General features: G+C 35.8%; 1 protein-coding gene across 1 annotated transcript in view; it reads right to left on the minus strand.

The window, feature by feature from the left end:
• HTR4 (5-hydroxytryptamine receptor 4) overlaps positions 1-15,704 on the minus strand; it is a 131,759-nt gene that overhangs the window by 83,925 nt on the left and 32,130 nt on the right. Inside the window, exon 5 of the mRNA XM_032239042.1 lies at positions 15,016-15,584. Within this exon, the coding sequence (XP_032094933.1) occupies positions 15,016-15,584 (569 nt within the window). The remainder of the gene's footprint in view (positions 1-15,015; positions 15,585-15,704) is intronic.

The raw sequence follows: 15,704 nt of genomic DNA on the forward strand, positions 1-15,704 counted from the left end.
AGTAAATATTTGTCATGATTAGTAATGGAAAAAGCCTAAGATCAGAAATCAGTGTGATCCTCTATGGAGATAAAAGTTCTTGTTGGATCTTGGTGCTGCAAAATCTCTTAAGACTTAACTATCCTCATGCTGTATCTTTGAAAGAAAGAATTGCTATGCTTTACCCCAGGACTGCTGTGTTGCAATTGCTATGAGCTGGAAATATGGATTTCAAATTACATTAAAAGCTTAGATATGAATCACCAATTCCAAATGATATGGGGCAATCAGAACGAAAACATCTTTCTGATGCCAGCTGCTGAGTGGAATTTTAAGAAGCTGCATTAGTTTGATTCTGATACTTCTTGCTGGATCAAAGTATTTCACCATTCACAACTGAAATTGCTGTTCAGGATGCATTATTTGTTGTTAGAGAAAATACACTGAAAAGACCATATCTTCAAGAATTGCAGAAGGAACTTTCTACTTCTTAAAACCGAAGCATAAAGATTTCCCTTGACACAAGTCCACATACGCATATCCCCACACAAAAGATTTAATGGCAAAGGCAGGAGATAATATTTTGTTCTTTCTTCAGGGAACAAATATCATTTCCTACTGCAAAGTACAGAGCAACGTCATTGTGAGTGGGTGAATTAAGACAGCCCAGAAATATGTTCCTCTACAAACCCATTCATGCCAAACATTATTCACTCCTATCATTTCTTAAGTAGTGTTCACACAGAATATCAGAATAACCAATACCTGGATAGCAAAAATGATAAAGGAACATATAAATCTAAAACCCAAAATATTTCTGTTGGGCATTATACCAGAAAAATACAATAAAAGAAATGTGTATTTAATATTACATGTCATAATAGTGGCCAGAATCATGTTTGCACAATGCTGGAAGGGCAAGGAGATCCCTACAGAAGAGAAGATAATTTTAAAAACTCTTAGAATGTGCAGAAATTAGTAGACTAACTCTTGAAATGAAAGAAAAGGAAGACACTGAATATTTTGAGATAAGGGATTTGTTCTACCGATGGTTAAATGAGAGAAACATAAGTTAGAATTCTTAAAACTATGAGAGAAAGATTAATTTTGTCATCATGGTTGTTTACTATAAGATATTATTAATTCTAATTAGTATTAATAATTAATATGTATTAATAATTATTAATTATTAATATGTATTAATATGTTACTATAAGATTACTTCTAGAGAATATCATCACTATTATGATATGGAATTTAAAGGAACTGTAACCAGATAACACACTGTCTACATGGATATTGAATAGGATGATGATGATGATGATGATGATGATGATGATGATGATGATGATGATGATATCATCATCATCGTCATCGTCATCATCATCATAACAGTGTTGGAAGAGACCTTGGAGGTCTTCTATGCCAACCCTCTGTTTGATCAGGATATACCATTTCAGACAAATGGCTTGGCAATCTCTTCTTGAAAAAGTCCAGCAATGGAGCAGGATCTTTATGGATTATTATTAAAAGCCATGAAGGTCAAGAATTTAAGGAGAGATATCTGAAGAGCATCCGCTTTGGGGAAAGCTCTTTGTGGCGCATCAGAACAGAGTTGGAAAGAACTTTGGAGGTTTTTTAGTCCAACCCTTCCCAAGCAGGAAACACTATACAAATGGCTGTCTAGTATCTTCTTGAAAACCTCCAGTGTTGGAGTACCCACAAGTTCTGGAGATCAGCCATTTCACCAACTAATTGTTCTTACTATCAGGGCATTTCTCCTTATTTCTAGATAAACTTCCATTTGTTACTTCAAGTCTTGTTTGTGACAGTTCCTCAAATACTAGAAAACTGCTATCACATCACACTTATTCCTTTTCATCAGACTAGACATAGTCAATTAATGCAACTGTTCTTTATATGTGCCTCCACACTCCTAATCATTTTTGTTGCTCTTCTAATTTTTTTAATCTGATCTTAAAGAAAATATATCCAACCCAAGAAAAGTTTTCTTTTTTAAAAAAAAAAGGGGGGTATGTTTTCCAAAGATTTTCCAAGACGTGTATCGTATTGTATCCCTTCCTATCCTATCCTGTTTCTAGAAAAATGGCTACCACAGTCTCCCATAAGCTCTTGATCAGTGGCAAGAACCCTACCTTGCCACTGTTATTTCCCTGGGGAAGAAATAGATTAACAGACTAAAGCTTTTGGGCCTACTGGCTTTTGTACAAGCTAAATCTTTTGATAATGTAACACTTTATGCCATGTAGCAGACATCAGCACTAAATGATGTTTGATCGTTTGAAACTGCAAAAGTCTATTTCTTAAGAGCAATATTGGCAGGCAGAGGCATCTCCACTGAAATTAGAATAATATGAAATCTGAACGGGACTATGAAATATTGTAGATTAGAAGACTGTACCTGTACCTGTAATACAGATATAATTGCTTGCCTGTATATTATTACTCTCTTATTTTGGGGTCAAGTTATGTTTCTTAGGCTTTTGATCATGATGCTGGAAGAGCGAAATAAAGTAGTGCACACCCTAGGGCTATGCAATACTTTGGATCTGATTGGGAAGAGATGCTTTGGAATGAATGGGAAAATCAACACAACTGTTGTCCTCAACACATTAAGGAAACATTTCCTTTTCCTAGAATTATGCAGCTGCTGAAGGGCTACTTGCATTGCAGCTGTGTGAACTTGGAAATACATATCGCTGCTTAATGAGTTATAAACAGGTGCTAGGTTCACAGTCACATATATATATTTAAAGTACTTCATCATCATCAAAACAAAATCCCAGCAAATTGCACAGTCCTAAAATACAATACACCCTTGATATATCTTTCATCAGTTCCTGTCTAGATTTAGGATTCAGAATGACAAACAGCTACATTATAAATATTGATTGTTAGTCATCAATGGGCAGGGAACCATTTTTTGCAACTGGTTTTTGTTGTAGCCTATCACAAATATGGGTGGGAGAGTGAGATTGATTAATCTACACTATTCACAGGAATATCTGCCCATATATTAGTCCTACATAAAACAGCAAGCTTCATTCTGCTTTTACTACTAATGGTATATACATCCAGTTAAACTAGAGTTTTATTCTTAGGAATAATGTTCAGATGGTTTCAACAATAGCTTTCTTATCTAAAGAGACTATGCCTGTTATGACATATCCAAACATTTTGCCAAATTAGAAGTACTCCGGTGAAAAGACTTTACTGGTGTAATATGGAAATGGTAGTGGAGGGAGGAAGCAGGAAGGAATTATTCGCAAACCTGATGCAGTATTCAATACTATCCAAAAATATATTTTGAAGGCCAAGTGACTTTCAGCTTATTATGCAGGAGACAAAGCTAATACAAAGGAACTTAAAATCATGGCAGTCAAGAAAATTACAGCTGTGACTCACATAGCTTTTTAAAGATCATTTCAAAAACAATGGAGACACCAGATTGACACTGAATGGTTTTTATGTTCCTCCCTAACTACTGTCTGCTCTTGCATTATATAGGGAGCATCATTTAATCACGTGTTATAACTAGTGCTTTGTCTCCCATAGGGAGCAAGACTTTGTATTGGCTAGATTAGACCATTTGCTGAAAGTCTGTTTAAATTATCTAAAGTCTATGAATACTTAAATTAATCCACCAATTTGTCAAAAGAAAATCCACCCAAATGCAAATGTAATTTGTGATTACTTCCTCCAATCTGTTGCCCTCTACAAGTGCTTGACTAAGAAATCTCCCTTTCTTAGTCAACCTATGAAAGCCTCCTGGAAGTGGAAAATAGCAACAATACAAAAAACCAGTTGGATTTCATGGAAGTTTGATTCATTAAAACACTAGTTCTCTTTTTCCTTACAATGCTGCCCAGTATGATCGCTCCCATCCCAAACTCATGTATTTGATTTTTCCCACCCAAATAAAGGATTTTGCATTTTTCCATGTTGAAATTTATCTTGTTAGTCCATTATTTTAATCCCATTATTTCAATTTATCAAGGCCACCCTTGACTCCCAAGACTGTCCTTACCTGAGTTGCATTTACTTATAATGCAAGAAATAGCCCCCCTCACAAGATAATAGAAACAGGAAAAGGTAAACAACAGGTAGTCCTTGACTTACAACCACAATTGAGACAAAATTTTCTGTTGTTAAGTGAGACATTTGTTAAGTAGGTTTTGCCCCGCTTTATGACCTTTTTTGCCCCTGTTGTTAAGTAAATCACTGTAGTTGGTAAGTTAGCAAACCAATTGTTAAGTGAATTTGGCTTCCCCATTGACTCAGCTTGTCAGAAGTTAGCAAAAGAGGATTACATGTCCTTGGGACTCAGCAAAGGTCATAAATATAAACCAGTTGCTAAGCAACTGAATGTTGATCATGGGGATGCTGCATAGGTTTTAACTGTGAAAAGTGGCCATAAGTCCACTCTAACTTTGAACGGTCACTAAGCAAACTGTTTTAAGTCAAGGACTATCTGTATTACCAACAACTATCTGTTGTTGACCCAAAGTAGTTGGTCACTAATGCCTGTCTCATCAAGGAGGTAGACATCTACACAGTGAAGGTGGAGGACCTCACATTCACATCCCCCTTCTGTCTCCAAGTGAAGTGCAATGACTACATCCATGCCTTGGTCGCCTATTTCAACATAGAGTTTACCCAATGCCACAAGCGAACGGGATTCTCTACGAGTCCTGAATCTCCTTACACCCACTGGAAACAGACAGTCTTTTACATGGAAGACTATCTAACAGTGAAGACAGGAGAGGAGATATTTGGCACCATTGATATGAAGCCCAACGCCAAGAACAATCGAGATCTGGACTTCACTATTGACTTGGACTTCAAGGGACAGTTGTATGAGCTGTCGTGTTCGACGGATTACCGGATGCGTTAGCCCCTTTGCTCCCACAGGTGTGGGATACAGAATGTATCACTTCCCATATTTTAAGGGAGATTACTTTGAACCCTACACTCCTGCCCTGAAAGATCAAAATGACAAAATGCTTTCAAATATTGCTAGATACTGCAGTGGAAATGAAATTTACATCATCTTGAAGCTCTCTGTTGACATCTTATGAAGAGTCCTAAGAGTATCCTTATGTACAAAAACCACAGGGGCAACTTAAATATAATCAGGCAAAACCACAGCAGATCTCATTGCACTGTCTCTACTGTCTTTCTCTTACAGCCCTCAAAATGTATAACTCAATGCTGAAATTTAAAGTGTCTTGAAACAAACAGCAAGAAAAATCTCATTGGTTAAGTTAATGATCAAACATAGAAGGTGGGTGTTCTTTACAAATTTGTAAGTAAGAGGAAACATGCAGCAGGAAAGGCTTTAGCTGCATAGTTGCATGTTTCCTCTTAATTACAAATTTGTAATAAGAACTGGCTATTTTCAGATTTCTGAAGCAGAGAGCCAGCTTTCTCTCTTACACACACAATAGTATAGCACTAATAAGAACTGCACCTTACTGATGAATGTAGCACTCATAAGGTACAAAATATGCAAAGCAAACAGTTCACAAAATAGCATCTTAAAGGCTCCTAAAATACAACATCTGAACATAAATTCATCCCATGCTCCATTGGGCACATTGACTAGGCTGCCTGGAGCTGTAGTTCAATAATAACTGGTGTACCACCTCTATCATTTTCTTTTCTCAGTAAAGTATTTTCTATTCCACCCATCAGAGATGCAATAATTCTGACAAGAATACAAATCTCCGAAGACAATCTTTCAGTTTACAAGTCACTAATTCTATTCAGTTGAACTTTTGCAGGTTACTTTTTAAACAATATCTTCACAATGTACTTCATTAATACTTATGTGGGCAGGGAAGTGATGTCATGAAACATCTAACAGTCTTTTTCATCAAATCTCAGAAAACTGTTTTGGCATGTTTCATCAATGTCTTCTGCATCCATATTTCTTGATCAGTGGGACTTCTTTTTTAATTCTATTTTTATTTGATTTTGGAAAGCAGAGAAGGAACAAGAACAGGTAGCGCCAGTGATCACTGGTTTTGAGTGTAGAAAGAGTTGCAACAATCCAATCTACCTCTATGTATGTTGGCCCTGGGAGACTATCCCAAGGAACCATGGCCTTTAACTATCGCTCTGCAAGCACGGAGCTAATAGAGAAGGCTTTGTTGGCTTCTCTATTAGCAGTAAAGTTTTGCAATACTTTTTGTCAAAGGCAGCCCAAGACCAGCAATTTTGTACAGGTAGGAGAAAATTCTTGCTGTGCTGAGAATTTAAGGTTGGGGAGATATGGCTATTTTAATTTGAACCACAGATCATTTTTTTAAATTTTTTATTTATTGAGACATCAGGCTAAAAACTAGCAAACTGAGTTCTAGTCTTAGCATGAAAGGCAGTTGGGTGACTCTAGACTAGGGGTGTGTTCTGGCAGTCGATACTGCTGGTTTGCTCATGCCTGTGCCACACACACACATGCTACACGTGCATGCACAGTGCAATTAAAATTGATCTGTGCATGCGCAGAAGCAAAAACAAGATGTTTTGGGGACAACCGGTTCCGGGGCATGGCAGGCCTGGGTCATTGTTGGTTTCAGTGACCCAGGCCGCCAAACCACTACCAGTTCAGCTGAACCAGTCCAAACCAGTAGGAACCCACCACTGCTCTAGACCAGCCACTTTATCTCAGCCCAACTTATCTCACAGGTTGTTGTTGTGGGGAAAATAGGAGGAAGGAGGAGTATTATGTTTGTTTTCTGCCTTGACTTATTTATAAAAATAATGAAGGTGGGATAAAAGTAAATAAAATAAATTCAATTGCATGAAAAATTAGCTTTCTTTTCAGGCAGGCTTCTATAAAACCCCAAATTCTGATCTTGAACTTACAACTTTGAGGAGACCTTGCGTAGCCATATTGTAGTTTGATATAATCATTTGAATGTTGAATTCTCCTAGATTATACTTGTTATCATTTATAATTCAATAAAAATGTGGACCAAAAATAGATTACAGTTGTTACATGCAACTCTTAGAATGGCATAATTGCCCCAAATCCAAAAATTCTACAAAATTCAGTTCAGAATACCATAAAAGAATCTGTGAATCCTTTTAGTTTATATCTGATGGTGCCTCATTTTCAATTTTATATATCTGTGCCTGACTGGAATAAAAGCTCTCCTACTTCATCAAATTCATGCTTCATTAAATAAACTTGCTGTTTTAATGCTGGAAGGAATTGAAACCTAAACCTATCATTAATATGTGTAAGCAGAAATAAATCCAAATGTCAAGGCTCCCATTTCAATTCTACTTTGGCTAGAGTGCATTTAAGCCTGCTGTTTGACACAGTGCTGCTTTTGGTTTAACAATGCATTACTTATATGGTAGCTACTAAATACATAATGCTTGCAAATAGGATTAAATAGATAGTTTCTTTGATTGTACAAAAATAGCTATTTTTTTCAGCTTTGAAAGCAAACTTATAACATAATCGGGGTGTACAACCAATTCTGTATTCCCATATAAACTCAAAAATGTAATTGGTGAAAATCTGCCTACCTTGTGTTAGCACAACTGTGGGAAAATGTGCAGCTAATGTTAGTTTGCTAGTGCTAGCTAACTAGTATTGTCTCAAATATTGATAATGACTGGGGACAGATCAGGAATGACTAGAGTAGAGTAGTCCATTTACAAATAGCTCTTAGGGGAGATTTATTTGTTATCTGTTATTAAAATGATTAACACAATAGGCACAATCTGTTATAAAATGTGCATTGACCAGAATGCAAATTAGTCTCCCAGGATGTTTTTTTTTTAATATTCTAGCGGGACTGTTGTGAGGCATAACAGCTATCCTAAAAATAAATATTAGGGTGTACAAGGCTTTGGTTTCTATAGGAAGGAAGGAAGAAAGGGAGGGAGAGAGGGAGGGAGGGAGGAAGGAAGGTAGGTTGATGGATATGAACGGAAGTTGTTATGGATACTATTACATCTATGATTTCACAATGCTTTCAGCTGCAGACAATAGGCCTAATAATGTTTACATCTAGAACAGTGGTGGGTTGCAGGCAGTACACCCCGGTATGGGTGTACCAGTGGCTGCCAGCAGCACCGGGTACCATTTCAGTACGCTGCTCCAGAGGGCCCACCCACCCACCCTCCTGTCTTCCTTACCTGTATTTGAGGTCTTTGGGGCTTCCGTGCATGCACATGGCATGTACGGCGCCTGTGCAATGCTCCGCCAATGAGCTGGAGCGTCATGGAGGCTCACAGAGGCATCACAGGAGGTAAGGATGCATGCATGCTGCACGCATTCATGTGGTGGATGCTGAGCCCCGTTGCACCGTACCGGTTGCAACAGGATCCGGAACCCACCACTGATCTAGAATAAACAATGTATAAAGTAATTTATTTCAAAACTTGAATTTCAAATCTTTTTGAAAGCTTTTCTTGGAACAGAATTCAAGTTGCTTGTGCTGATCACTAATGGAGAACATTACATTACCATCTTTGCCTGAAAAGGGAAAAAGAAATCCCATGACTCTTAATTTCAAATTAAAGGGTCATTTTAAGTAGTGAGATGGGTGGCAATATGCTGATTAAGATTAAGAAATAAAAAATAAATAAAATTTAAAAATAATATTAATTAAAATATTTCTCAATTTTCATTGAGGAAGAAAGGTATATTTCTCTTCAAACAGTTGTTTGCACCAATTATTGTTTTACTTCTGGACTCAGTTCAAATGGCTAATATTGTCCTTTAATTATTTAAATCATATGCAGCAATTAATCAAGGACTGACTTTACTTTTATCATTTCCTTAGCATCACACTAGTTATGATAAAAAAAAATTAAAAACAAAAACTAGGGGGATATATTTATAACTTCCTTCTGAATTCAAAGCTCCTCTTCGCTTTGTACTGGCCTCTCCCCAAAAAATATCCATCAGCTTTAAAAAGATTTCTCTGAATTTTAAAATATTTCTCTGATTTCAGAAATGACATGATTTTTATTGTTCGGATTGAAGCTACCTATTTGGCCAATGTGACGTATTGATTCTAAATTCAGAATATTAATTGTAATCTATCGTGACAAAACTTTAATCAACTTTTTTTCTGCGGCATATTTTTAGTCATTGTACCATGTCTCAGAGAAATCTCGAAATGGCCACATTTTAATATTGTGGAGAGTTTTATATATTGGCATACATACCCCAGCTGTTGTCACTTAACGTCTTTTGTAGTGAGAAAGACATCTGGGACAGAAACTAAAGGTTTATCATTAAATGTGTACTTATATTTCTAAAATATTACTCCCACGCAAGGTAGGAAACATAATATGTGGTTCTGGCTTCTAAAAGATGCATGACCTTACTTCTGACAACACCACAAGGACATCACTGGGGAAAAAGAGATAGTTTCATCTGGAATTATAATTTTTTACATATTGTCTAATTTCTGACAGAAATGCATTTTTTTCCTGACATCCTTGGAACATGTGCTTGCAAATCTGCAGTTTTTACTGAATCAATTTCAAAGTAATATACAAAGCAGTGTTCAGTAATCTTCTTAATTGATGTTCAGAATCAATGTAAATTTTATATTACCCTTGATTTACCCTTGATTTGCTCAGTTCTTTTTTTTTTTTATAAAAGTTTTTTTTGATGGGGGAGTAGTTGTATATAAATTATTTTCCACTACTGTACTACATCCATCTGCATTCTATTGCATTGATTTGACACTTTTATTTAGAAATAAATTTAATTTCTTTGTGAATCCATTTCAAAATCTTTTGCTTTCCCATACTTGGATCCATTATTTCTAGCAACACAATCAAATATATTGAATGGGGTGGGGGTGGGGATGCATACAAAAAAAATACAAATCTATAACTGCAGCAGGATGGATAAATGTATGATTACATGCATAACCACATATAGATATAAATGTAGAGAATTAGAAAATATATACAGAACATAAACTTTAGGACAAGAGTTACAAAAAAAGGTAAATGAAAAATATCCTTCAATACTTGACTGACCATATCTTATATAACATCAAAATAGAGGCTATCATCAAAGTCACCCTCAATTTGCTGATGTATGTTGTAATTACACAAAAAAAACCTCACTATTCTTTTTTTCTGATAAGCCATAAGTTCAGGAATGTCAGGAAATATTATTTTAATGTAACACGTTTTCACCCAAAGGGAAAATAAATTGCAAAGATGGAATTTGTGCTGTATTTATAAGGCAACATACATAGCATTTGTTCTTCCCATTTTTTTTTAAATAACAAACATGTGAGGTACTTTGGGCTGATAGAGAGCGACTGGCTCAAAGTCAGCCATGTTGTGAGTAGATTTGAACTGTCTCCTGACTCCTAATCCAACACCTTAACCATTAAATTATGCTGAATCTATATATAATAAAACTCTCGTGTTGGTTTGTTTGTTTATAATCTTCAATTGGGCAAAACATAAAATATTACGGCAACGGTTTTTGAATCAACATACACGTAGTCCTCAACTTGTGACCACAATTGAGCCCAACTTTCTGTTCCTAAGTGAGACATTTCTTAAGTAAGTATTGCCTCATTTTATGATCTTTCTTGGCACCATTGTTAAGTGAATCACTGGAGTTGTTAAATTAGTAACACAGTTGTTAAATTAATCTGGCTTCCCTGCTGAATTTGTTTATCAGAAGGTGGCAAATACCCACAAGACACTGCAACCATCATAAATATGAGTCACTTGCTAAGTATACAAATTTTGATCATGTGACCTTGGGGGGGTGCTGCAATGGTTGTAACTATGAAAAATTGTCATACGTCACTTTTTTCAATGCTGTTGTAACTTTGAATGGTTACTAAATGAATTGTTGTAAGACAAGGACTACCTCTATTTCAAATGGGCTAACTTACAGAAGACATAATTTTGGCAAAGTTGTGGCTGTTTCAGTGCTTCCAAGCCATACTGGCTTCTACTGTACATTGCAGTGGAGTTACCATGGTAACGGCTTCATTGTACTCCACAAGGAAGCTCCCTCTGGCAAGGGAGAATATCCAACATTAGAAATTACCTTTGGTCCAGTCATTTTCCCCCTATAAATAAATACCTGGGCAAAGCCAGGTTATCGGCTAATAGAGATATAAAGTAAGCCTCTTGGGGTAGGAGGAAGACTCTCTTGTGTACCTCCTAATACTATCAGTTGGGTGAGTTCAATGATAATCTTTTTTCTTTTTTAAAAAAAAAGCAGCTCACACAATGTAAGCCCACCTCTAAAGCAAGCACAATGAACCGCCAATCAAAATCAGGATGAGTCTCCATCCTTAATTCTCAGATAAAGTTTTTAGTCACACAGGAAGCTAACAAAATAGCTTCTTCATCAGTTTAGGAAGCTGAGGAAACAAAACCTAATTGAGGCTTGATGAAGTGTGTGCACAGCACGCATTTCTATGCAGTCATATTCGATCGATCATTAAGGGTCTCCAGCTGGGAGAGGTTGGATAGAAGTGATTCGGCATGATGATGGAGCAAATTTTCATTGTTAAATAGAGTCTGGAAAACATTGAGGCATTAACATTTATTTAACATGAAGCAACAAAAGAAAAATAAACTACCTGGTTCCTTCAAACATTTATGCATTATCCATCATAGCAACTAAGTAAAAATTAAAGGTCATAGGTCCATATGATCTTTACCAAAAACAACAGCAATCTCAGACAAATGATGACTAGGATATATCTATATGGTTCCATAAGTTAAATAAGAATTATGTGACTCAGAATGAAAAAAAGCTTTTTTTTCAAGGATGAGCAATTTTCCCTTCATGTATAACACTATACATTCATGTATAACACATTCAGAGGCAAAAAAAGCTGTTTAGTAAGCTCTAAAATATATTTATAATATTTAAAAATAAAAAACCCCATTAAAATAATATGATTATTATTTAGATTATTTATATGGCTGCCTTTTCAAAATGTCTTGGGGCATTTAAAAAATACCCCATCCCCCCCACACACAAAAAGACCCAGTTTGGTCTGGTGGTTAAAGCCCCAGCTAAAGAGCAAGAGATGATAAGTTCCAGTCCTACTTCAGCTATAAAAGTTGGTGACTTTGGTTCAGTCCCTCTGTCCCTCTCTGTCCCTCTCTGTCCCTCTCTCCCCCTCTCTCTCCCTCACCCTCTATCCCTCTCCCCCTCCCTCCCTCCCCTCTCTCCCCCCCCAACCCATCTCACAGGATTTTGTGAGGAAAATAGGAAGATGAAGGAATATTAGATATGTCTGCCACTTTCAGTAATTTGTATAAATAATAAAGTTGGGATAAAAATAAATAAAAATACCCTCCTTGGGCAAGAAACAAAAGGTAATAGAAAGTACAGAACATACCCCTCTCGTTTGAATACAGTAGACATTATTTGTCTTTCTTCATGTTGTTCATCCCATGCAAACTGCAAAAATATTATCAAGATTCCAAACAGACGCCTATCCCTGGGCTAGGTAACACATATCATAACACATATCCCATATTTCCACATTTTTAAGAAGGCCCTGCTTTTACCTTAAAGCATGAAACTCTTGAAGTTAATTTTCTAAAGATGAAACAATTTCCAACCATAAGTAGGAGAAGTAAATCCTATCTGCCAGTAAGAAAAACTGCCAGTAAGCTCCACTATGACCAATATTAATTGTTTGATTGTATATAATTCTAGGCAGTATAAATAACTTCATATATATAGAGAAAAATATGTGGGGACTAAAGGCCCCACAAACAGTCTGCTGCCATATGAATTTATCCATTGGTTGAGTTTTTCTGAGACTCTGCTTTATAGGTGCTTCCATGAGTTATGCAGGGCAAGAAATCAGTACAATTTGGTTTGTAAATCAATTTCCTACATCTTTCCATGTGCACAGAAATTGACATTTTTGGAAATTTGATGATGTGGTTTGCAGTTCCAAAACTACTCATGAAATGTAGCAGTGGTTAAAAGCACATCACAAATAATACATTACATAATAGAAATGTTTTTGCAAGTGTACAGGACAGAAATACAATGTGGTGTTTGCTGAATTTGTTAATCAATGTGGAAACAAAATACCATTATAGTCAGGAATATAAAAAACTGTGCAGAAACAAAACTGATAGATTTGCCCTAAAATACAAATTTTACTTACTTAAAGATTTTAATGTAGCATTGACTTTTTTCCCTTCTTTTAGCTTTCAATCAAGACTATTATTTTCAAACCTTTGAGAGATAATAACATTTTGCTATGTTTTTAAAAAAAAATATGGTTTCCTTTAAAACCATATACCCCTTTTAAGAGCAATTGTATTTTGATGTTTGAAAGCAACTTTATCAGGTGGTTAAATGTGGGGTGTAAATAATTCAAATAAATAAATAAGGTTCAGGGTTATTCAACACCTGTTCCTTATGTAATTGAACTACTAGTCTGACCTACAATTTTTCACATTTCCTAGACATATCATTTGAGCCTGCCTATCTATCATCTATCTATCATCTATCTATCTATCTATCTATCTATCTATCTATCTATCTATCTATCTATCTATCTATCTATCTATCTATCTATCTATCTATCTATCTATCTATCTATCTATCTATCTATCTCCAAAATGTTCCCACAAGGGATTTATGCTACTCCCAAACCAGGATACCTGCCATTCCATGCTACTGCCTCTGTTCAGCAGCTGAATGGATTAAGTTCCAGCTCAATTCTGATGCAAAAAGAACCATTCTCAGCTGGAAATGCAGAATGTTGTACAAGTTTTCAGACAGCACTCTACAGGATGCCTGCCTGCAAACTGGGAGAAGGAAGGAAGAAGAACATCACTGCCCACCAGATCCTCTAAAGGAAAGGTTGCCTTGACAGTTTTGCAAATCCCACTTCATATAACAGGCAAAGCAGCAAAGGTGAAATTTTTTAAGATGCTGTCAGATTGCCCCTTCTCTTAGGGAAGGGAGAGGTGAGGTAAAAAAAAACAGGCTGTTTTTTATCTTTTTTTTTCTTTTTTTACAGAATAATGTTAAAAGAATTTTTGTTATTGAAGAATTTTTATTTTCAGCAGATGAGATTTGTGATTTGATTTTCATCTCTTAAACTGCTTGAATTATCAGGGTTTTTTAAAAAATAAATAAACAATTCCTCAAAGACTAAGGAATGAAAGTTGCAGCAGCAAGAAAGTATCGTTATTTACCTATTAATATTTTTTTTATTTTAATAGCAAAACTCTCCATCCTACAGCACTATCAGCAAGAAAAATTAACAACTTGATGCTGCCTTAGGAAACTTCAAAATAATTGTCATTATGACCAAATATCTATTTGTTTTTCAAAATACATTCCATTACACAGATAATGCAGAGATGAGAAGCTTATTGAAATTTAGGAAATGTTTTATCTGCCTTTTAGCTGAGATCTGGAGGAGATATCTTGAAGGTATTGAAACTGCCAAGCCTTTGCTATGAAAAGGCCCAGGAATGTGAGTTTTGTACCTGTATATAAGTAACCCATTGGCATTCATTCCTTGTTTTGTTATGGATGACGCCGACACTTTTAAACTTTCAGCACCTGTTTAAGATATATCTTTTGACCCATGCTTTTCACTGTCTTATTTAACACAATATAATTTTATTCACACAAGCGCACCACCTCTGTACTTTTACCTTAACCGGTCTCATACAAAAATGAAATATTGCATCCTTAATCGTCTCTCTGAAAATTTAAATTTTAGGATAGCAAAGTTTGCTTTTTCTTTTAAAGGACATGAAATTTTACTCTCTTGTAAATGTTTCACAAAACTTCTTTTCTTTCATCTGAAAATGTATATACAATCATTTACAAAATTACAAATTACATATATCACTATTTCTCTGAAAAGTAAAAATCTTAGCTTTCCTTTATGAATTCATAGACTAAAACATAATTAGAAAAAAAAATTTCTCAAACATGTATTTAGAAAATAAGTAAATTATTCTTTAAGCTTTCATCAAAGTAGGTAGTCTCGAACTCACCTCAGTACATGAGTTGACCCATTGATAGTAGTGGTAGAACAAGGTACCGTTTGTTCCAAGATGGAAGGTCTTCGATATCGTTCATCACCACAACACAAGATGATGAGGAAGGCACGTCTGAAAGACTTGTTCAAGAATGCATAAAGGAAGGGATTCAGTCCTGAATTGATGTATCCCAGCCACAAGAAAGCGGTCCATATCTGATCAGGAACTGCATAATGTATGAAAGGGTCTATAATGTTTGTAATAAAGAAAGGTGCCCAGCACAAGCAAAAACACCCCATGATGATACAGAGGGTCTTTGCAGCTTTAGTCTCAGTCTTCATACGGTGTGTGCTATGCTGATCTGGGTGTTGGGATCGCCCATCAGTTGGTGCTCCTGCACGCTGTAAGATTCGTATCTGGTGAGCATGCTCCTTTGCTGTAATGTATATTCGGTAATAGGCTAGAACCATTAGTAGAAATGGAATGTAGAATGCTACGACTGAACAGGTGATGGCATACGGTTTGTTCACCATGAATATGCAGTAAGTTGAGTTGGATTCATTGTTGAACTGCCTTTTCTCTACCTGAAGAGGTAAACAAACAAACAAAAGCACAGAAATATTAGAGACTTAAGGAAATATCCCTGAAAATAAAATATTCTTTCTTAGCTTCATTTACCCATTGCGTACAAATGATGTTAGCAT

This window comes from Thamnophis elegans, chromosome 2, assembly GCF_009769535.1.
Source record: "Thamnophis elegans isolate rThaEle1 chromosome 2, rThaEle1.pri, whole genome shotgun sequence".
Lineage (NCBI taxonomy): Eukaryota > Metazoa > Chordata > Lepidosauria > Squamata > Colubridae > Thamnophis > Thamnophis elegans.